Source organism: Medicago truncatula, chromosome 3 (assembly GCF_003473485.1).
Source record: "Medicago truncatula cultivar Jemalong A17 chromosome 3, MtrunA17r5.0-ANR, whole genome shotgun sequence".
In the NCBI taxonomy this organism is placed as follows: domain Eukaryota; kingdom Viridiplantae; phylum Streptophyta; class Magnoliopsida; order Fabales; family Fabaceae; genus Medicago; species Medicago truncatula.
In genome coordinates, this window is record NC_053044.1 from 44,510,730 (window position 1) to 44,532,475 (window position 21,746).

General features: G+C 33.1%; 3 protein-coding genes across 5 annotated transcripts; 2 read left to right on the forward strand and 1 right to left on the reverse strand.

The window, feature by feature from the left end:
• Window positions 1–247: 247 nt before the first annotated feature.
• Window positions 248–4,397, forward strand: LOC11427827 (uncharacterized). Of its 3 annotated transcripts, none has more exons than XM_003602112.4 (9): window positions 248–599; window positions 761–826; window positions 1,863–1,943; window positions 2,051–2,104; window positions 2,185–2,253; window positions 3,588–3,650; window positions 3,764–3,849; window positions 3,955–4,020; window positions 4,112–4,397. In XM_003602112.4, the coding sequence occupies exons 1-9, from the start codon at window positions 366–368 to the stop codon at window positions 4,140–4,142; spliced, it is 750 nt and encodes a 249-aa protein (XP_003602160.1). In that variant the 5' UTR covers window positions 248–365; the 3' UTR covers window positions 4,143–4,397. The 3 variants fall into 3 exon arrangements, with proteins under 3 accessions (XP_003602160.1, XP_024633932.1, XP_013461392.1); XM_024778164.2 differs by having other exon boundaries at window positions 387–529; XM_013605938.3 differs by having other exon boundaries at window positions 494–634.
• Window positions 4,398–6,691: 2,294 nt separating this feature from the next.
• LOC11427826 (LRR receptor-like serine/threonine-protein kinase RCH1) lies at window positions 6,692–10,810 on the reverse strand. The gene is made up of 2 exons (XM_003602111.4): window positions 7,669–10,810; window positions 6,692–7,306 (listed from the first exon to the last, which is right to left on the reverse strand). Exons 1-2 carry the CDS (start codon window positions 10,481–10,483, stop codon window positions 6,861–6,863), a joined length of 3,261 nt encoding a protein of 1,086 aa, XP_003602159.1. The 5' UTR covers window positions 10,484–10,810; the 3' UTR covers window positions 6,692–6,860.
• An 8,735-nt stretch (window positions 10,811–19,545) lies between these two features.
• Window positions 19,546–21,694, forward strand: LOC120579613 (uncharacterized). The gene is made up of 4 exons (XM_039832091.1): window positions 19,546–19,706; window positions 19,835–19,985; window positions 20,454–20,849; window positions 21,064–21,694. Exons 1-4 carry the CDS (start codon window positions 19,546–19,548, stop codon window positions 21,544–21,546), a joined length of 1,191 nt encoding a protein of 396 aa, XP_039688025.1. The 3' UTR covers window positions 21,547–21,694.
• The last annotated feature ends 52 nt before the right edge of the window (window positions 21,695–21,746 follow it).

A 21,746-nucleotide genomic window follows, 5' to 3' on the forward strand; every position in this document is an offset into this window, starting at 1 on the left:
TAATAATTCGAAGGAAAAAAGAAGAAGAAATTGCATGAAAATCTTAGGCAAAATGAGTTTTTTTAGTCCCTTAATTTGGTAAGAGTTTGGTCCTTTATAATTTTCTTGATTTTAATTTGTTTGTACATGAATTTTCAAGTTTCAAATTCACTTTATTTTTGTATGGTCTCTCAAACTTTCATCTATATTTGCATATAAATGTTAAATATGAAACTTAAAATCCACATGTAAATAGTGCAAAATAATAGGTAAATGACTAAAAATGTAATTTTGGAGCAGAAAAACAGAATAAGACTAACGAAGAAGATGATGCTGGAAAATTGAGGTGGAGGTGAATATTATTGGATTAACCATTCCAACCCATTATGGCACTAAGCCTGAGAGTGACTTCTGTTTGGTCACCATTTGTTCAGTTATCTTCTACTGCCTCTTCTGGATTCTCACTCTCACTCTCCCAATCATGCTCTGTTTCCAAACCGAGTTTTCATCTCAAACTCAATACTAGAAGAAAGTACTCGTACCAAACAAGGTTCGTGATTAGAGCTGCTAGAATTGAGTCCAAAAGTGTCACCTTGGGTTTCAGAGCCCCTCAATTTCAGGTTGTTGACATGAGTCGAGAATGACACAATTAAATGTAATCGCATGTGTCGGTGTCGGTGCTCTTAGTCTTTGCCTTACTGCTTTTTATTTTTACTTTGTTTTTAAAGTATGGTAATAATTACATTTTAATTTTTGTTTGGATGGATTGAAATTGATATAGCTTTCAGAGCCTCTGACTGGAAAGGTCTGGACATTGGAAGATTTTGAGGCTCATCCAGCTCTATTGGTAGGATTCTGCTTTTGATTATCTTTCTTTCTTTTGCTTACTTTACTCTTTATTTATATTTCTTGTTCTATGTTAGGCTTAGGCACACTGAATATATAACCCTGCTTAGATAAACAACTTCATTTGTAGCTTAAAGTATAAGGGTTTATCATGATAATTGCTTAAGTATAAGCTATTTCTTTAGAAAAAAGATAAAATTAATTTGTTTTCATATAAGCTATAAGTTGTTTTCATAAGCTATATATGGGTGCCGCATATGTACGGTGCCTGTTATTGTAGTTTGTTTCTCTGAGGCTTACCTGTTTTTCTTGTGCAGTGTAGCTTTCAATAATATGCTGTTTCTAAAAAAAGAGCTATATTAGAGAACTTATGATAATAAGCTGAAAATAACTTATGAACATGTCACGAGCTATTTTTCACAAATTCTCCCAAACAGTCTCACAAGTGCTTATGCATGTAGATAAGCTCAAATAAGCCAATTCAAATAGGCCCTAGTAAGAATGAGTTCATATGAAATGGGTCCAAAATGCAAGCAGGTTTCATATAATCATATCCATTAAAAAAACTTTGGAGAATGCTATTCTGTAAGTAGGTTAGGTTCATTTCTGTTTAGTTATGATATTATCGTGCCTTCATTCTACAAGGCGCCGACAACACAATGGACATTGACACAATAAAATGATTAAATTTGAACGTAACCATCAATGTCAGTGTCACGGGCACCAACACGTTTTGGTTACCATACACGCCTTCAATCTAAATGCAACGTAGTCTTCATTCATATAAGCTATTTAGTTCCAGCTACAGTGTGCAAAATGTACTCCATGGACCATTTTGTGGTCTGTGGCTAAGTTTTACGGGCTGTTCTTGTGGTTATTCCTTATGAATTATGATGAATAAAGACTAAAGTATGAGTGTTTTGGAAATTCTAATTAAAACTTCTCTCTTGTTGCTTATATTTTGTGGAGATTTTATCATTTTCTTTGCTCGGTGGTAACGATGTTTGTCTTTCCTCCCTCTTTATGTGGTCATGCAGGTTATGTTTGTATGCAACCACTGTCCATTTGTTATACACCTGAAAAAAGTCATCGTAAAGCTTACTGAATTCTATATGAAGGTAGTCAAACAAATTACCATGGCAAAAGTTTATATATTTCTATCTTCAGCAGCAGGCCAAACTTGCATAAGTCAAGACCCAATTAATTTTTTTTTGTCTTTCTACAGAAAGGACTTGCTGTCGTTGCTATATCTTCAAATTCCGTAGCCACACACCCCCAGGTGATAGTAAATTCATTTCCTGGAATATAGCTACGTTCAAAGTATTGAATGATCGTCCAATTTGGAATTCTGCGTCACAGGATGGACCAGAATATATGGCAGAAGATGCTAAATTGTTTGGTTATCCTTTTCCATACCTATATGACGAGGTATGATTCAGTAAATTTTAACTTGTTTTAAGTATTCACAATTCACATGGTTTATCGGTTGAACAGATGCCTGTACAGCTATGTCTATTTAATCTTATCTTTATTATATATAACCTGGTAAACATTATTTTTTTTTATGGTCATACTTATACACCCTTCATGAACATTTTCTGGGCTTTACTCTTTTATGGTGTGCTTGCGAGTTGGTTTTTGGAGGGTTAAATCTTTGATATATATTTGGTATTTTAAAAAAATTAAATGAACAGCATGGTATTATATGCTCATATATCATCTTGTTCTTTCAATTTTTTTAAAATGTAAAATATATATGAAAATATAGACTTAACCCTCCAAAATTCAACTCGCAAACACACCATTAGAGAACAAGTAGATTGCATACTCTGTTTAGCTATAATGTGGGTCAAGTTTTACATCGATATCAAGATGATGAAACTACTATAATCCACATCTGTTAATTGGGTTAAGCACAAAGTTGTCGAAGCCTAAGACATCACCAAGAAAATATGTGATCTATACTTCATCTCCTTGTTAAAACATGTGTGCGTAGAAAGGTAACATATTATAAAGAAAAGGGTAAAAAGCATCTGTAGGCTTCAACTTCTCTTAGGTAGCAGTCAAATGTTGCTCTTTGATGAAGTTTTAATGGACAAAATAATTTGTTTATTTTTTTGGTAGGAAAGAGGGCCTAAGCCCAAAATAATTTGCTACTTTGCTATAACTAAAGTGTTTTAGTGAGTATATTGTGTTCAAAATTATTTGAACTCAACACTTAAAGGTTTTGTGTGTGTGTATTCAGCATCTACCATGTTGTTCAAAACATTATCAAACATCATCCATATTCGATCATGTGTTATAAACAAATGTGACGGAAAACGTTGGGTAAATATTTGTTGTCCCTTTATACAAATATGTTGCTTTTTATTGATTTTTTTTTAGCTCGATCAAAGTGGTACTTAACAATTGGTACACATCATAAATTTATTTATACTGTGGTATTGTGATTTATTGTTAAAGTTTGTTAATCCAAATCACATAAACATTGGTACACAAAATTGTAAATCGGACAAAACTAAAGCATAATATGGCACTATATAGATAAGTTTAGTCCTTTTCCAAATCATATAACATTTTTATCCTAAAACTGAGAGCTGATAGCATGATATTACTAAATTGAAATCGAATCGTTACTGTAGAAGATCTTTTACCTGATGGGTTAATTGAAAGCAACCAATTTATTGAAGATTTGAAGTTATCTATGTCCGTAGTACAATATAATAAAACCCTGATCTTTGGTGGAATGTCCTTTATTGCAGTCACAAGATGTTGCACGGGATTTTGGAGCAGTTTGTACACCAGAATTTTATCTTTTTAAAAAGGTATTTACAACCGGTCACTGTTGATCAGTGTTGCTTTGATTTATGTTAAGTTAAACCCTCAAATGTCAAGCTATGTTGTATTTTGTATCAATTAATTAATCCAATAATAACAGGATGGTCGAAGGCCGTTTGAGCTGGTTTATCACGGTCAGTTTGATGATTCTAGGCCAAGTAATAATAACATACCAGTAACTGGAAGGTTTGTTTCGTATAACTGAATTAGCATTAAACAATTATCTTAACATTTTTAATCTCTTGAAAGTAATATAACCTTTTGATTAATTTATTTATTTTATTTCTAAAGAGACTTGAGCTTGGCAATAGATCGTGTTCTGAGTGGACAGCCGGTACCATCAGAGCAAAAACCTAGGTACTTTGTACATATAATTCCCCTTTTGATTGTTTAAGAAAATTTCAATTTATGGTCTCTGTCATGATAATGTTTTCCTATTTGTATGAAGTGTTGGATGCAGCATAAAGTGGCACCCATGAAAGACGTCTTGATTTGTACATTGTAATTATCTTACTCAAGATATCAATCAGTGAGTCCAAGTTTTTCGTTCGGTTCTATATTTATGTAATATCATGACTGTATTAACTGTTTGTTCTTTTCTTTCCGTTGAGAGTGTGATTTGAAAGGAAATGGTGTAATTTGTTATTCTTATTTCCACTGAATATGTTAATGATTAAGGAACTTGTGTAATGAGAAAGCATTTAATCAGAAGAGGTTCTAGTTCCCCCGTTCTTTTTTTCTTGTATGTTGTAACTTGTTATAATAAGGAAATATTTTGCAATCCTTTTGGAAATGAAAACTTATTTTCATACATGGCCTAACTCTGGTGAAGCAAGTGAATGAAGACAGTTACATATAAAATTTGAAGCTAATTCACTCAATCTGTTATTTTCATAAAATTTTTACTTGCATTATCATCATCACCGGATAATTTGTGTTCATGTGATGTTGTACTGATATGCTGCCACTTTTATAGAAACACTTTTGTGAAGAAAAAAGTGTGTATAAATTTGTCATCCATGTGGATGTTGTTTGAGAATAGATTTAAAGTGAATGCTGGCCAATTTTCTTATTGGTTTGAACTAAGAAATGGGGATTTTTTTTACTGAAATGGGAATATTTTAATAAAGATTTTAGTTATTGATTTATTTGGGCACTGAAAACGTGAAATGCCCCTACTGTCCTCTCCTTCGCACTGTATTGTTAAATAGTCATAAGATTATAACCTGTATACACCATAGAGTATACATAATGATAATGCTGTTAAACATGATCTTAACTGAACTAAATACGCGATATTTTGGGCCAAAGGAACTAGATACATTACTCTTTGTTTCGGACCAGACAAATGATCAATTCTTAATCTACTGCAGAGATGCACGCTAGGAAGCTGCACTGCTAACACACCCTAGCGTATTTGTCCACCAATCACCACATTATCGACACTAGATGCTGATTCGTGAATCACATCGAGAATCACTCAACACTTGAAATGGGTTTTTGCCCGATTCTCTTGAAACCCTACCTATAGAAGGGGACATGCACCAAAATAAATGTTCGCATTCTATTATGCAAAACCTCTCAGCCAACTCACTCAAAAACCGACTTGAGCGTTGAAATGTTTGCAGGTACATTATCCCCACCAAGGTGCACAACTACCATCCTTCTCTGCTTCATCAACTCATGATGTCGATCTTGTTGCACCTCGGATCACCTTTGAAGTTGATTAATCAAATTGATTAATTCATGAGGTTAACGTTTCTTGTATGTGAAGATATTGATTACTTAACATTGATGGTTGCTTGTTTTTCTAACCAGGTGAGATATAATTATTATAAGATGTATCAAACTATGTGTGGGACAAGGATGGTCTCCTATCACATGAATAAAAGCAAGACATCTTTTCAATAACATGGAGTACGACATATATCTATCTTTACACTAATAATTTTGAAAGATTGTGGACCATATTTGTTTCTCATCTCTTCATAGTTTTGTGATCTAGAAGCTTATGCCACGAATGAAGACAATATCAACTCTTGCTTTTCTCTAGTCCATCTCTTCCAGTGTCCCTTGTAAACTATGTCCTTTTATGAGGTCCCTTAGCTAACAAGTCATTATTCATTCCCAAGGTTAATTGAATCTAACCCTCTTACAAGTACTACTTTTCATAATTAAAACTTATACCAAGAAGGGAATATTGAATATGAAAGATTAACAACCTACTTACAAGAGCAGCCACAAAAGGAAAGGAATACAACAAAACAGTGATTTGGCGGAACAACATAATATTTGGAGTAATATGGAGGTCATAAATTCAATATAATTGGATTCTATACAGCCGGTTTTAACGGTCTACTGACTGCACCGTAAAGCCGACTGTAAAGAATCCATGCTCGAGTTCAAGTCATCTACTAACAAAATAACAATTAATATTTGTCACTTCCAAAAAAAAGCCAGATAAAAATAGACACAATCTCACTAGTATCAACTCTTAAAATGTATTCCATAAGATTCACCCTCCACTCATAAAAGAGATGAATGGATGATTTAAATCGAGTCAAAAATTATTTCAATGACCTTAATAAATTCTTTTTTTTTGTTTGTTGATGAAATGACCTTAATATATTCTACAATCACTCACCCTATTTGAAATAATACAGACATTCCTTATATCCCATACCTTATGGGAAATTAATGACTAACCTTTTGGAACCTTTTGTGAACTTTTGATTAGTTTACCTCTACTGACCACTCATGTTGGCAAAAGCAGGATCATGAATAGGTAAGATGCGTCATTTTCTTCCTGAATTTTAGTGCACTCCAAATATTAGTTTGATTCTACATATCTACATTTCAAGGACATTATTTTATGCTCATTTAAAAACGAAAAAAAATTAACTAATTAATTAATTAGAATATTTTATAGAGACATATGAGCTGTTTCAAGTTTTTATATTCCTTGAATTTTGGACAACACAGAGTGGTTGTTTTTATTGACAACAATTATAGGACAAGATCATTTAGATAAGGACACAATTATTCACTTCTCTAACTTGTCTTCAAGTGAAGGATTTTATCTACACAAATAACACAATTGTAATATGGAATTGCCATAAGATATATAATACTATAATCTATACAAATAAATAATTTGTTACTTAAGAAATTAAGAGGTTTAATAATCAATATGTTGACTATGAAGATGATGATGATTCTATCAAAAGTTCACATGATCTTGAGAAACTGGAACAATGAACTGCTGCTTTTGGATTGGTAATAACCATGCCTTTATTTGGTTTATCCAAATCATCATTTTCATGCCTAATCTCTTTGAGCATTGCTGTTACATCTTTCATCGTAGGTCTTTCTTCTGGTGATGGATTCACACAGAGAAGAGCTACACCTAGCACTTGAAGCATCTCTGGTGTTTTTGTTCCACACTGTAATAATAATTGCTGATCAATAATAGATGTGAATTCTTTTTTCTTCTCTCTGATTTCGCTGATAACCCATGTTACAATGTGAGCACCCTCTGGAATCCTGTTATCAGTTGGTTCCATTCCAGTTAACATCTCAAGGAGCACAACACCATAGCTGTACACATCACTCTTCTCTGTGATCCTTAAACTGTATCCATATTCTGCAGTTTTACACATAATGCTGTCATTAGCGAAAATGGACATAAAATGAAAATACATTAAATGTAAAGCGGCATATATCACTTGACTGCAAAATACTCTATTCTTATTGGACGTCTGTGCAAAACTAATTTACACTGGAATTGCACGTCCCATTTTCTCTTCCAAATATGGTCTCAGGAAACTAGTATACAAAGTACTACCAGGTTTAGAAAAAGAATGTATTTAAGTGTTACGACTTAAGACACTGATTTTTTAACATCTTTTTGACAGAAAAAAATGATGCGCGACTGAAAAGTTGTGATAAACTGAGAATTTGCAAAAATGAAATGGCTGTTTGAGAAACTCAAGTTTTTAAACTCACCAGGAGCTATGTATCCATATGAACCTGCAACTACGTGCGAGGCTCTTGCACACTCTGAGGAAATGACCAATTTTGCAAGGCCAAAATCTGCAAGAAAAGCTTCAAACTGTTGACCTACCAAGATGTTGTTAGCCTTAACGTCGCGATGGACGATTGGAGGGATACAGTCATGATGAAGATATTCTAAACCATGAGCTGTTCCAAGTATGATCTTATACCTTGCATCCCAATCCAAGAACATTCTCTTTTCATGGAGCAATCCAAACAAACTACCATTGCATATGTAATCAAACAAGAGCATTTTAGTTCTTCCGTTGTCACAGCATCCTAAAAGTCTCACTATATTCTTATGCCGTATCGATCCAAGCGTCTGAACTTCTGCTGTAAACAAATCTCTCTCAGGTGGTTCTTCATTCTTTACTGGCCATAGCTTCTTAACTGCAATAAGCTGTTTTGTTGGAGTCTCTACACGATAAACAACGCCCGAGACGCCCTTTCCGACTATGTTTGAATCCGACAACTTCGTGACAATGTCATTGATGTTGAAATTAAGCTTTTGGAATGGAGTGAAAGACCATTCCATTTCCACTTCCTCAAAACTATTGCTCCCATAATAATTGTCCCCTTGAATCCTTAATGCTAAAATAACTCCACAAGTGACAACAGCAGAAGTTAAGATAATACCAAGGAAAGTGTAGATAATAATATTTCTTATTGACTTGTTTCCTTGGAGATTTCCACTTGTATGACACTTGTTAATGCAAAGGTCAGGGTTACCGGCAAATGCAGCAGAAGGTAGATCTTGGAAGAATTTTGTGTCAGGAAGAGTACCAGAAAATCTATTGTAAGAAACATTTAGAGACACAAGATTGTCAAGATTACCAAGTACTATGAGAGTACCTGTGAGCTTGTTGTAAGATAGGTCCAAGATTGAAAGTTTTGAGAGATTTGAAAAAGTCTTTGGAATGGGACCAGTAAGAGAATTCCAACTCAAGTTCAAAAGAATATCCAATCCTTGCAAGTAACCAATCTCATTGGGAATAGAACCTATGAGCTTATTGTTACTAAAATCCAACAACTGCAAATCCTTGCATAGCCCCAATGACTGAGGGATCAAACCGGTGATAAGGTTTCCACTTAAAATCAACTTATTTAGCGATGTAAGCTCACCAAAACTCTTGGGAATGCTTCCGGTGATTCTGTTTGAAGAAAGATCCAACACATTAAGATCAACTAATAACTTTAATGAGGAAGGAATGGTTCCTTGAAGCTCATTTTTATGCAAGTCAAGCATTTCTAAATGAGCACAGTTACCTATCTCATAAGGAATATTTTCACTAAGGTTATTATCTGACAACTCTAGAAAGCTCAAACTTCTTAAAAGGCCTATTTCTTGGGGAATTTGACCAGTAAAGTTGTTTGATCCAAGTCTTAACCTGATCAAGCTGGTGCACCTGCCGATATCCGGTGGAATTTGGCCTGAAAGCCTGTTTGATATCAGCAACAACTGAGTTAAATTCTGTAGATGAAAGAGAGAATTTGGAATTGGACCAGTGAGGAAGTTGTGTGAAAGATCAACTGCTTCAAGTTTCTCACAGTTAGATAATTCTGTTGGTATACTTCCATGAAGTTGATTCTGCCAAGCATAGAAGAGAGTGAGTTCCTTCAAGTTCCCCATAACACGTGGAATCTCTCCAGTGAATTTGTTATTATCTAATTCAAGTTGATTCAGCATGGAAAAATTTCCAATATATGAAGGTATTTCTCCATAAATGTTATTATCAGACACAAGAAGTTCCTCCAATGAGAGTAGATTACTGAGAGACAAAGGTAACTGACCAACCAGAGAATTCAAAGAAAAATCAATAACCTTTAGATTTGTACAGTTTCCAAGACTTTCTGGAATGGTTCCAGTGAAATTGTTCTGCCACAGCAACACTCTCTTGAGGCTTTGCATGGAACCTAATTCATATAGAATGTTTCCAGAAAGGTGATTTTCATACAGAAACAAATCTTCCAAAGAAGAACAGTTTTGAATCTCCAGTGGAATTTGACCTGTGAGATGAGCTGTGTAGACTGAAAGCGTCTTGAGATTTTGAAGCTCCCCTATGCTTGCTGGAATCTCACCAGAAATTCCAGTAACTGCAAGTCCAAGAAAAACTAAAGCCTTACAATCTGATATCTGCATTGGAATTTCGCCGAAAATACCTTGGTTTCCGCCGGCTCGCAGCGATTCAAGAGCCTTCAGTTGTCCTATCTCTCCCGGAATCATACCAGAAAGCTGATTGTCAAACAGTGCTAGCTGCTGAAGCTTTGAACAGTTGCCAATTGTGGTTGGAATTCCACCGTGTAACGAATTCGAATTCAAAGATAACCATCTCAGCTCAGATAACTTTCCTATTTCTTTTGGTATAGTTCCTGTTAAAGTATTGTAGCTAAGATCAAGAGTAACTAGAGATGACAAGTTTCCAACTGAACTTGGAATCTCACCTGTGAGATTTCCATTTGAGATGACAAGAGTTGTAAGGTGGTTAAAAGAAAGAAACTGTGTAGGGAATCCGCTATGAAGATCGATCGATGTTATTACGATCTCTTCAACAAACTCTGCTGCAGAACATTTTATATAATCCCATCTGCAAGGATTTTTGTGAGTTGGATCCCATGATGAGAAAGTAGTGGTAGGGACAGAATTTGAGGAGTTGAAAGTTGAAAGCCATGAAAGTAGAGAGAGACCTTCTTGGTTTAGAGAAGAAATGAATGGAAACAAGGAGATAGTGAGAAACAAGATAAGAAAATTTAATGCATTGTTTGACATGATGAGTTGGTTTTCTGCTACTGTTCTATCTCATCTAAAACATAGCAGCAGTACTAGTTTTTCTATGTTACTACTCTCTATTTTTCTCTTTATCATTTGATACTTGTTGGATATTAAAATTCTCGTATCTTCACTTAAAGTTACTGATAAAGATGTAGACAGTTCTTTTATCCTTCATCATCAAACTATATATAGTTCTCTTTTGTAATGGATTTACAGCAAAGGTTAAAGAAAAGGACAAAGTGGAAGCATTGTACAAGCATGTGTGGAACTTCAGTACGTGCGGAAGATATATAAAAGAAATGACTCATATAGTTCGCCCCTTAAAGTTTTAAGTAAAGATGTTGTGTTCGTTTCTCTTGATGATTCTATTAACTAAATACTCACTTCGTCTCATAACTAGCGTTCCGTTACATTTGCATTACTCTCAAGTTTCAAGTTAATATATTTTAATTTGCATTGATGGTAATAGTGAATATACTAATAATTGATAAGGTTAATTTGATAAAATAAAATTCTTTGTAGTTTTTCTCTTAATCTGCGTGAAATAGGAAAATTTGACAGTTATTGTTGGACTGATGGTGTAGTATTTTACTCACTTGGCTAATAGAAACTAACTGCTGTCAAATCTTCACCAGGGTAATTTCTATAATTAGAAATTAACCGAGAGTGAGAGGTGCTGTTGGAACTGTAAGTATACAATATATATAATATATAAAAGCAAGTTCTGTAACAAATCATTCAACAGATTTTTATGAGATCTAACAACATATTTCGTACAAGATTCTGCAGTGTGTATTGTAATGGAGCTGTATACAATATATCTAATGCAAAAAGAAATGTGAAAATGACTGAAATGGCTTTTTTAGTATCTAATGGGACCTGTGCATGTGCTATGATTTGTATGGAGATACCTATTTGGACAATACAAAAGGAAAAATACTACTGTTACATGACAGAACATTCTTATGGTTGATAAACATTGACACCTAAAATGTATTTAGCAAGCTTGCAAGGTTGTGCTCTGCAGTCCCATCCCATTTGTTTTCCTATATGTAATCATGATGCACAAAAATAAATGAACTCATAAATCTGTATGCCATAATTGTATAATAATATAATACAATATAAAAATGAAATTTTTTGTTTTTCTTATATATTATATTAACTGACTTGTTAATTTTCATTGTCAGAATATTTATCCTAATACTTTTTTTGTTCTCCCTGAATGATTTAATTTTTATATAAATGTGATTAGATACCTTAATTATTCAATGTATTTAAAAAGTTATTTTTTTCTCGTAAATGTGACAGGAGGGAGTACTTGCATAACCTGATTAAATTCTATTTGTATTTTGTTCTCTTCCTTTTAGGTGCAAATGACAGAAGTTGCTATGAATTTCCTAAGCATTCATCATGATGATTCATCTAATTTGCCATAACAATCAAAGTATTGAGAAGGACTAAGCAGCATTAAATAAACAAATGTCCAACTCATATAATATAAATAAGTAAAAAAGTGGTGGAAACCACAAAGTGGTTCAACCTTTTCTGTTATATATGCATGGTGAGGTCTCAAAATCACCTTCTATTAGTATTTGATTAAGTTGTTACTTATCATGAAAGTCAGTCGGTGACCTTGTTCTAATACATGAACTTTGTTTTAATTCCAACTAATAGTTATTTAAGTCTAACTCTATGAAGACAATTAGGCTTTTAATAATAGCTTATATGACTAATTTTTCAATGAAAGTGAACTTGTGAAGCTCATTTAATTACATTATTTTGGTGCATACCCCATGGTAAGATGTAACTCTAGATATGTGGGTCAGAGGTTTTGATTGGTCTCAAAGAAATAGTATTATCACTATTGATCATTGATTTTTTTTTTTAATATTATATATAGATATATAAAAAGGTTTAGATGACTTGGGTCTGAAGACTCATCAGAGGTTAGAGTAAGTGAAGTTCGAAGCGGACTTACATACAACTTACTTTGACATTTATATTCTATCCATCAACAAAATCCTTACATCGGCCAGTAGTAGAATTCGAACTCAGGCCCTTGTGTAATATAAATTAAATCCTTACCAAATGTATCAACCTACCTACATTATCAATCATTGAATTATTATTATGTGACCTTTTAACAGTGTGATAAAATAATTGTTGGAGAACAGGAAAGAGAACTTTAATGTGAAGAAAGCAGACAAACAGGAAAATTTGAAAGACAGAAAAGGATCTCTCAGTAGCACAGACCTTCCAAAGATGTTGAGTGATTTGGGGATGAAAACAAGTTGGATATCTGTTTAGGGATCATGTAGGCCATAAGGTTAGGATAAGCTGTGGATTTGGAAGGTAGGGACAATTGATTCCCTAACCACAACTAGAAATTAGAGACTAATTTTTACATTGGCCAATGTCAATATTTTATTTTTACTATGATTGACTAATCTTTAGTGCAACAACTTGTCCATTAATCTATCACTCCCCTACAGTGAACACCATGTTATGGTGATGGGGTCATTAGGAAAAGAAAACGAATTTGAATTAGAATTTACATGACCCATGAAGGACCACAAAGTGTGACTAATCATCTAAAACACCCTTCCAAGAAAAATATGCTACCTCATTTCTCTGTATCTGCTTAGTTTGAACATCTTCTCATGAATCCATGATCACCTTGGTATTTAATATCTATCCATTATAATTATATGAGAAAATATAATTATATCTATATAAAAAATTATATTATTCGGCCATAATCATTAAATGCATATTTAATTTGTGCGTGTGTGTGGAAACAAACGGGACCTAGCTAGTATGGGTTGCTAATAATAAAACAATGTCCTACCGTTCATGTGTTTTGTGTGTAATGTTGTGCTCATACGCACAGAAACATTTTTGTCTATAGTATTTGGACTAGTTGGATTTTAAGCTTTTCCAAAAATCATTTGAGATTTATAAAAAATAAAAAGCAGAAGAGAAAACAGCAAGCAAGATTCCCTTCCTCCCCCCTCAGCCTTAAACCGATCATAGAAAGTTGGAAAGGGAACAATCTCATTATTAATTTTTATTTGTTTGCTAGTGGCTAGAATCTCGGGTTCAAAGTCGACCGAGGTATATTGCAATGCCCTTAATAACTGAGATATATTTAGGAAACCTAACTATTACTACTAATTAGCCTTATAATGAGTATCGCAGTTATTTTTTAGCACCTATTAAAAATTATTGATAACTTGACAAAAAAATATTAATAATTAGCATAAGGCTAATTATTACTTCTTAATTTTTTTTAAATAAAATGAAGAGCAGAGTAATTGATTGAGAAGTAATATTAATAATTAACATAACGCTAAAAGTTTTTCTACTTGCACCCTAGTTAATCATGGTTGCACCTAAAATGACAAGATTACCCTTTCATAAAATTTGATTTTCAAAAAGCCTATTCCTTCTTTTTTGGTTACACCCCAAAACCCTTCTTCCAAAACCATAATTCTCCAATCGATCGATTGTGTTTTGCGAAGATTTTCAAAACCATACTTTCTCACGTCCATTCATGATTTCAAAGAAAATTCGAAGCAAATCAGGTTAGCAAGTGTTGTTCTTCAATCGATTGTGTTTTCTTGTTATGGGTTCTCAGTTCTAATTTTGTGTTTTCCTTGTTCTGCGATTCACAGTTCTGCGATTTTGTAAAATCAGTTTAAGTAGGTTCATGTAAACTCAGTTTAAGTAGGTTCATGTAAACTCAATTTAAGTAGGTTCATGTAAACTCAGTTTAAGTAGGTTCATGTTAACTCAATTTAAGTAGGTTCATGTAAACTCAGTTTAAGTAGGTTCATGTAAACTTAGTTTACATGAACCTACTTAAACTGAATTTAAGTTAACCTTGCCAATGTAAATTAAAACCGTAATCGTACAGTGCATCATTGCAGTTGAAGGAAAAAATTGAAACTAGCAAATAGAAGAAGAAATTCACTTACTTATATCCAATTTGAGTATGGATGAAAAATATTTTGATTCACTCTTTAATTTTCATGGAGATTGATATTGAACACCAAATTGTTTGATCGATCGCTTTGTGGGGTGAAAGAGGGTGAAATTCACTGACAATGAATAAAATTAGGGTTTTAAGAAAATTTATATAAAAGGGCAATTTTGGTATTATAAAAAAAATTTAAGAAAATTTGGGTGTAACCAAAAAAACATGGGGTGTAAATAGAAAAACTCTAACGTTAATTATGCAGTTTGATTCTATTTTAAAGTTAATATTCATATGAACAAAATAATAAAAGATATGTGGTTCGATTTGGTTTAGTTTCTTTTTTAAAAGTCAAACAAAACTAAAAAAAAAAATCAATATAGTTTTGGTTGGTTCCATTTTTTTTTTGCAAGACAACGTATAATTTAAAAATATGGCAACAAATTTGTTAATACTAGCAGCAACAATTGACTTGTTTGCACCAATTAACAATTACTTACTTATATTGTACCAAAAAAAAAAAAACAATTACTTACTTATATTAATTGATTCATGAAAATGCTCAATTAATTGGGGTTAGAACATTAATTCATTCATCGACTTAAACACTTATTTGGGTGGGATAAATGAATAATTATTTACTTATTTTAATTTTAGAAAATGTTAACTTGTGACCTTATAAGGCACATGTTAAGGAACTTAAATTAGAAATTTTGTGTTGGAAATTGTGTCAATTTCTAACAATTTCAATCAACATAAAATCTAACAATTTCTAAACCCTAAACTACCACATTGCACTCTAAATAACATCTAAACTACAATTCTTAACTTAATTCATCACTAACAATCCTAAAAACTAACATGCAAACCAAATTTCTAAAAACATAAAAATATAAACTTTCTCCAAAAAATAAAAAATTAAAAAAAAAAAAACAATGCAGTAGGATAAACAACACTTACTTGTTGATTTGGTCGAGTTTGGTGAAAATCGCAAAAAATGGGAGAAAATTCGCAAAAATGAGTTTGAAACAGAATGGAATGTGTTTCTGTTTGTTGCTGTTCTATAACAACACACAACGTGAGTTAAGTCACGTTAGATTTATAACTTACGTGAGTTAACTCAGGCCGAAAGTACCAAGTGTGACTTAAGTCTCGTGGGGTACTTTCGTCCGTTCAATTGGGCATGAGTGTTTTTTGATGGTAGAAGAGCAAATTTTGAGTATTTTTTAGTGAGTTTGGACAGAATGAGATGTGTTAAGTTGAGTTAGTTTGTAGCATCTTAACAATATCCACTAAATTGAATGACTTTTTATATATTAGGGACTAATTAATTATTTTGGATACATTAGAAAAGGTAAGAGAACAAAAAAGGAAAACCAAGTCATTAAAAAGTACACACTTAAAGCATCACCTAATAGAGAATATGATAAACATGGTGGTGTTTATTGAAAGAGACAAGATGATCTGAATTATTAGATATCAGCTCAGTAAGAATGACGAACACAAATTACCCACCAAAATGATATGATGAACATAAATAGTCAAATCTTTAGCAATATAGTTTTGGATGAGTTTCAAAAGACTTGCATAAGGATGAAATTGCAGAGTGTCCTTCGTCACCAAGTACACCACATGAAAAGATTCAGAGTAACACAAACTTTCTATAGCACATCTTCCAACACAACCTGATGCCAAGCAAGAGAGCCTGAATCTCAACATGTAGGATACTAGAAATACCAACACCGCCAAAGAAACCAAGTTAAAAATTGTCATGGTGCTTACGGATTAGACATACATTACGTGCCTTTTCTGGAATAGTTAGAGCGCTTTCATCAAAATTGAGTATCATGGCGTCCTCATCTCCATGTTTCCTTCAAAAGTGGATTTGAGAAATCGTAATATTGCGAAACTGAGGAAGTATATGGTATCAAACAGTTTTTTTCTTTTTTGTTTTTTTTTACACCAACAAATAGGGTATTGTTTGGAAGCAAGCATTTAGATCCAACAAATTTAATAATTATTTTAGATCTATACATCCGTGTTGAGAAGAGGACCTGGATCCCAAACCGATACCCAACTATTTGCTTCATTGTAGAGAAGTACTTCAACTTTCTAAGATAATTTATTTAGAAAACCATGTGGAGGAGGTTAACTTGGTAAGTATATATGGTGCCAAACGTTAAGAAAATAACTAAGAGCCATATGCTTACAAGTGATCTTAAAACACTTGTTAATTAAGAAGTCCATGAACACTTGTTAATTAAGACTAAACTTTTTTAAATTAGTCTTTATTTTTCTATGCTCACCGGGAATCCCTTAAATTAGTCATTTCAAAAAATTATTTTTCTATTCTCTCAAAAAAAAAATTATTAAAAGTTTCATAAGATGGAAGAAAAGAGATTATATTTTTGGTTCCTAGACTCATTTGCCTAACATTGAATAGATAAGGTATTCACCTTATCAATATCCCAAATCCATTATGATTTTTATTTGAATCCATTCTTGGAGTAGGATATTGATTTCTCAATATACAAACAATTCTTTTAATTACATGATGGACTGATATGGGAAAAAACGTTGTTCTCACTAAGAATTATTTTATTATTTTATTTGTGAAGAATTAAATGTACAACTACAAAAAAAAAAAATAATGAATGTTTGTTTGGTCATATGCATAGAGAAATTATGTTTATAATAGTGTTGAAAATATAGAAATAAAATTAGAAAAGAAAATCATGTAAGTACAACTCAATTGATAGTTGCAAGGATGTTAATATGTAGATGCTAGAGATTAAATTATCGAATTTCTCACTACTTCACATTTAAGGTGTATCAGTCTATCATAATGAAATTTAGTGACAATTTTGACAGAGGTTTTCACTACAAGAATTCCCCAATATACTAACCAATCCAATATTGCATTACTGTGGGATTTAGACCCTCAGTAATTACTGGCGGAATAAACCTTCAATAACATTCAAAAAACCCTCAATAACGTTACTGACGGAACAATCCCTCAATAATTCAGAGAGTTACATTACTGACGGATAAATCCGTCAGTAATATCAAAAAAGAACCTACGAATTATTACTGGCGGAAATGATCCGCCAATAACGTAAAAGTACAAGGCTTTGTATTACTGAGGGATATAAATCCGTCAGTAATATTATAACGGATTCAACAATCCGCCAGTAATGCTACGTATCCGCCAGTAATAACTGTTCCTTGAGAATCCGTCAGTAATCCATATAATCCGCTAGTAATTAAAGCAAACAATCCGTCAGTAATGCGCCTTATCCGCCAGTAATGGTCGGTTGCCATTAATAATAAAATCCGTCAGTATTTAAACCAAATCCGCCAGTAATGTAATGCAATCTTATTTTTTCACCGATACTCTTTCTCAGTAGCCTCTCATTCACAGCAAACATCATTCATCTCTCAAACAATTCTCTACCATGTTATTAAATTTCTTCAACATTTTTCCACACAAATTTTTTTCTCATCAAGGTAAAGACTTATATTTTTTAAATGTTAGATGTATTGAATTTATTTTCTTAATTATTTTAATATTGATAGATTTTAAATTTTTATATAGTTGATATTCTATACATTTAGCTGTTTATTGGTGGTGTTGATGGGAGCAATTCTTAAAGTGAGACTGTAATTGACACAAGGTTAGTAGTCAAATTAAAATTGTACAATTTATTTTGTTTAATAATTGTAATTTTTTAGTGTATATATTTGATTTAGGAAAAAATATTTTACTGTTAATATTGTGATTTTTTTAAGTGTTATCACTGTAACTTGACTCTAAAAATGACATTTTGTAAAATAAATTAAAAAAAAGTAGAAATTAAAACTTTTTTGTGTTCTTTATTTTATATTGACCATGTTATATGCATTACAGGTATGGGTGATCGTAGTTGGATGTATGATAGAAGTCATCATGAAAAAAAAGGGCAAGTTAAGGAGCTTTTTAAGTTAGGTGTTGAACTTTTTATCTGTACCGTAAAATTTAAGCCTGTTGTCATAAATGAAGGGGGAATTAGATGCCCGTGTGTAGTTTGTGATTGTAGGTGCATTCGCACTGAAGACGAAATTAGGTTGCATTTATATAGTAAAGGTTTCAAACCTAACTATTGGATTTGGACAAGTCATGGTGGATCGTCATTTGTGGCACCTCCGATAGTTAATGTAGGTGTCCAAGAGAGTCATGCAGTAGGTTCATCAAGTAGTACCCGACATGTTCAATTTGAAATGATGGATAATATGATAGTGGATGCTCTTGGAGTTAATGCTGGATTAGATGCTGAATATGATGAGGTGCAGGATGATGTCGAGGTAGATGAACCCCCAAATGAAGAGGCCCATAAATTTTATAATATTTTGAAAGAAACAAATAAACCATTGTTCCCAGGGTCTCCTCATTCAAAGTTATCAATGTGTGCAAGACTTATATCTCAAAAGTCTCAATTTCATGTTCCTGAACAAGCTTTAGATTTGACGACCAAAATGATGTTGGATTCAACACCCATAACTGATGGCTTGCCAAAAAGTTTTTATGAAGCGAAGCAGCTAGTGTCGAAGTTAGGACTTGTTTCGAATTGGGGAATGACTTTGTTTGATTCACTAATTTCTCATTTTTCCAATTGATTTGTGTTTCTCTGTTTTTTTGTTCAAAGTGCTACTAGTTAAAGATTAACAATCAAAAAAAAAACGGAAGCAAAGGAAAAAAGAAAAGTTGAATTTCGTTGGATGGCTTTATTTACTTCATTCTCAATATAATTAATGATTTTATTTTTTCTATAATGTTTCTTCAATATAATTAATGAATTTCGTTGAACTCATTTTGCTTGTGAATTTAGTTGTTGAATCTGCCTATTCATTTAGATTTGCAATTTCAACTCTGTTCTTATGTTATTGAAAATTATAATTCATTTTCTTTTCTTCTTTCGTTTGCTATAAATAGACGGAGGAAGAAGAGCCACCACAGTCACCATCACCACCACAGCCACGGGGTCCACCACGGTCAAATAGAAGAGGACCTAAAATAAGAATACACCACTCTTCCTTCGTTCCGATGCCACAGACTCAGCAGCCCGATGGACAACCGCAGTTAGATCCGCCTGCTGATCCTAATCTTCCGGACTTCGATTATACACTTCGAGACATCTTTGATCCTAATGTGAAGATTTTAGTTGATCGACATGCCCGATATGTCATTAGCACCTTTTCTGGCGCGTAAGTGTTTATTATGTTGGTCCTAATATGTTGATTCTAATGTGTTGTAATGCTGATCCGTAAGATTTTGGTTGTTCCTAATGTGTTCTAACGTTGATCAACAATTGCGTTTTTTTCTTTCCATTTAGGTTTATGCCTAATAGGTTGGCTACGGAGTCAATAACAGCAGTGATTGAAGCTAGATATCAGAAACCATGGCTATCATGGGGTGACATTATTAGTGAAGGCAAGAAAATGGATAACAACAAGCCAAGGGATGAATTTTGGAATACGTTCAAAGTAAGTTAAAATTTTTATATATTTAACTAAAGGAAGCCCCTAAAATGGTCCTTAGTTTTAAAGGTCCACCTATGGTCCTATGTAAATTACCTCCTATAGGCAGTACCCATTTTATTTTTATTTTCAGTTTTTGTTAATCCATTTTTGTTTATTTTTTAGTTTAACAATTGAGATTAACTTTATGGCCCTCTGTTGATTTAGTAAATTTGTAGGTCAAAATCATTTTCGCCTTAGTTCTGTTCTTCCTTAATCTCAATTATTAAAACAAAAACCCATTAACCATTTGTATTTGCTAAAAAATGGATGAAAAAAACTGGAAATAAAAATAAAAACGGGTACTACCTATAGGAGGTAATTTGCAAGGGACCATGGGTGAACCTTTTAAATTAGGGACCATAATAGGGACTCCCTTAACTAAATATATTTTATAATTAATATAATTACTAAAATTTTTATACATTATTGCAGGAGAAATGCACTTGGAAGAAAGATGAGGATGGTGAAATTAGTAAAGCTTTTGACACTGCATGCTCCACGCGCCTCTCAAGCATGCTTTCTGTTGCGCGCAAGAACCGTGGACCGGAAGATGAAAATCGTCCAAAATGGATTGGCGTCGGCACATGGCTTGAGTTGTGTAAGAAGTGGAATACACCGAAATACCAAAAGAAGTGTGCAAAGAATGCAGCTAACAGAAAGTCAGAGAGGGCAGCTACCAACACACACTCAGGGGGGTCTGTAAATGCTGGCACATCTACATTCAGATACGAAGCACAACATGGACGACTTCCAACCTTATTGGAGACTTTTGATTATTTTCATTTTAAAGATGGATTGCCTCGTGATGATATATCGAAAAGCATACATGTAAGTATAATATTAATATTTTTATTAAATATATCAATTAATTGCTTCATTGTTGGTGTTTTTATGGCTTCACTGTTGACTTTCACTTAATAATTCTATCTGGGCTGTTGGTGTTTTTATTGTTGCGTTTTTATGGCTTATGTTTTAGAGCAATTCAGATGTTTGGTTTGTTTTAGACAGGATAACTTATATTTAATTTTGAATATATGTGCAGAAGACCATGACAGAATTTACTGAAGCTTTTCAAAGTCAGCAGGATAGTCTTCCCCCTTCTGATCGATATGATTCTATCACTGCTAGTGGAATTATAATGAACAAATTCATAGAGACTGTGGGTGGGAAGAACAAGGGCCGTATTGTTGGTGCTGGTAGTAACTCTAAGTTATATCAGAAGGATTCATCTGGCAAATTCATAGATACTTGCCTTAACTCTTTTGAACGCACAGGTCGGTCAACTCGTAGACACGACGATCCCATTTATACTGAGGTTGAACAATTGAGGGCTGAGAATGCTTTATTGAAGGCACAACAAGAAGAACTTGTAAAGTCACAACAAGAAATGAAAAGTCAGGTAGTTGAATTGGTGCAATTGCAAAGAACCATGCTAGAGCAACAACGACGATCTCGTGGGGATACATCACAACCTGATCCATATGATCACGCGATAACACCGCAATATGATGATTTGGGGGTATGATCTTATATTTGATTCATTTTTTTTAAAGTTTATTACTTTTTTTTTGTTTTGTTTTATTACCAATTTAGTACTAAGATTTCTATGAGGTGTGCTTGCAACTATGGACCCAATATATTTTTTTGTTGACAAAATTATAGTACAATTTAAGATTAGCCGCATTACATGTTTAAGTATATATTTATTTCTTCATTGATGAGTGG

Bases quoted from the DNA above. Each gene is read 5' to 3' on its own strand.
- LOC120579613 (XM_039832091.1), top strand. From the start codon at position 19,546: ATGCCACAGACTCAGCAGCCCGATGGACAACCGCAGTTAGATCCGCCT. The intron at 19,707-19,834 runs GTAAGTGTTTAT...CTTTCCATTTAG, and splicing joins ATTAGCACCTTTTCTGGCGC to GTTTATGCCTAATAGGTTGG. The intron at 19,986-20,453 runs GTAAGTTAAAAT...ACATTATTGCAG, and splicing joins AATTTTGGAATACGTTCAAA to GAGAAATGCACTTGGAAGAA.
- LOC11427827 (XM_003602112.4), top strand. From the start codon at position 366: ATGGCACTAAGCCTGAGAGTGACTTCTGTTTGGTCACCATTTGTTCAG. The intron at 2,254-3,587 runs GTATGATTCAGT...CCTTTATTGCAG, and splicing joins TTCCATACCTATATGACGAG to TCACAAGATGTTGCACGGGA. The intron at 4,021-4,111 runs GTACTTTGTACA...ATTTGTATGAAG, and splicing joins CCATCAGAGCAAAAACCTAG to TGTTGGATGCAGCATAAAGT.
- LOC11427826 (XM_003602111.4), bottom strand. From the start codon at position 10,483: ATGTCAAACAATGCATTAAATTTTCTTATCTTGTTTCTCACTATCTCC. The intron at 7,307-7,668 runs GTGAGTTTAAAA...GTAAAACTGCAG, and splicing joins ATATGGATACATAGCTCCTG to AATATGGATACAGTTTAAGG.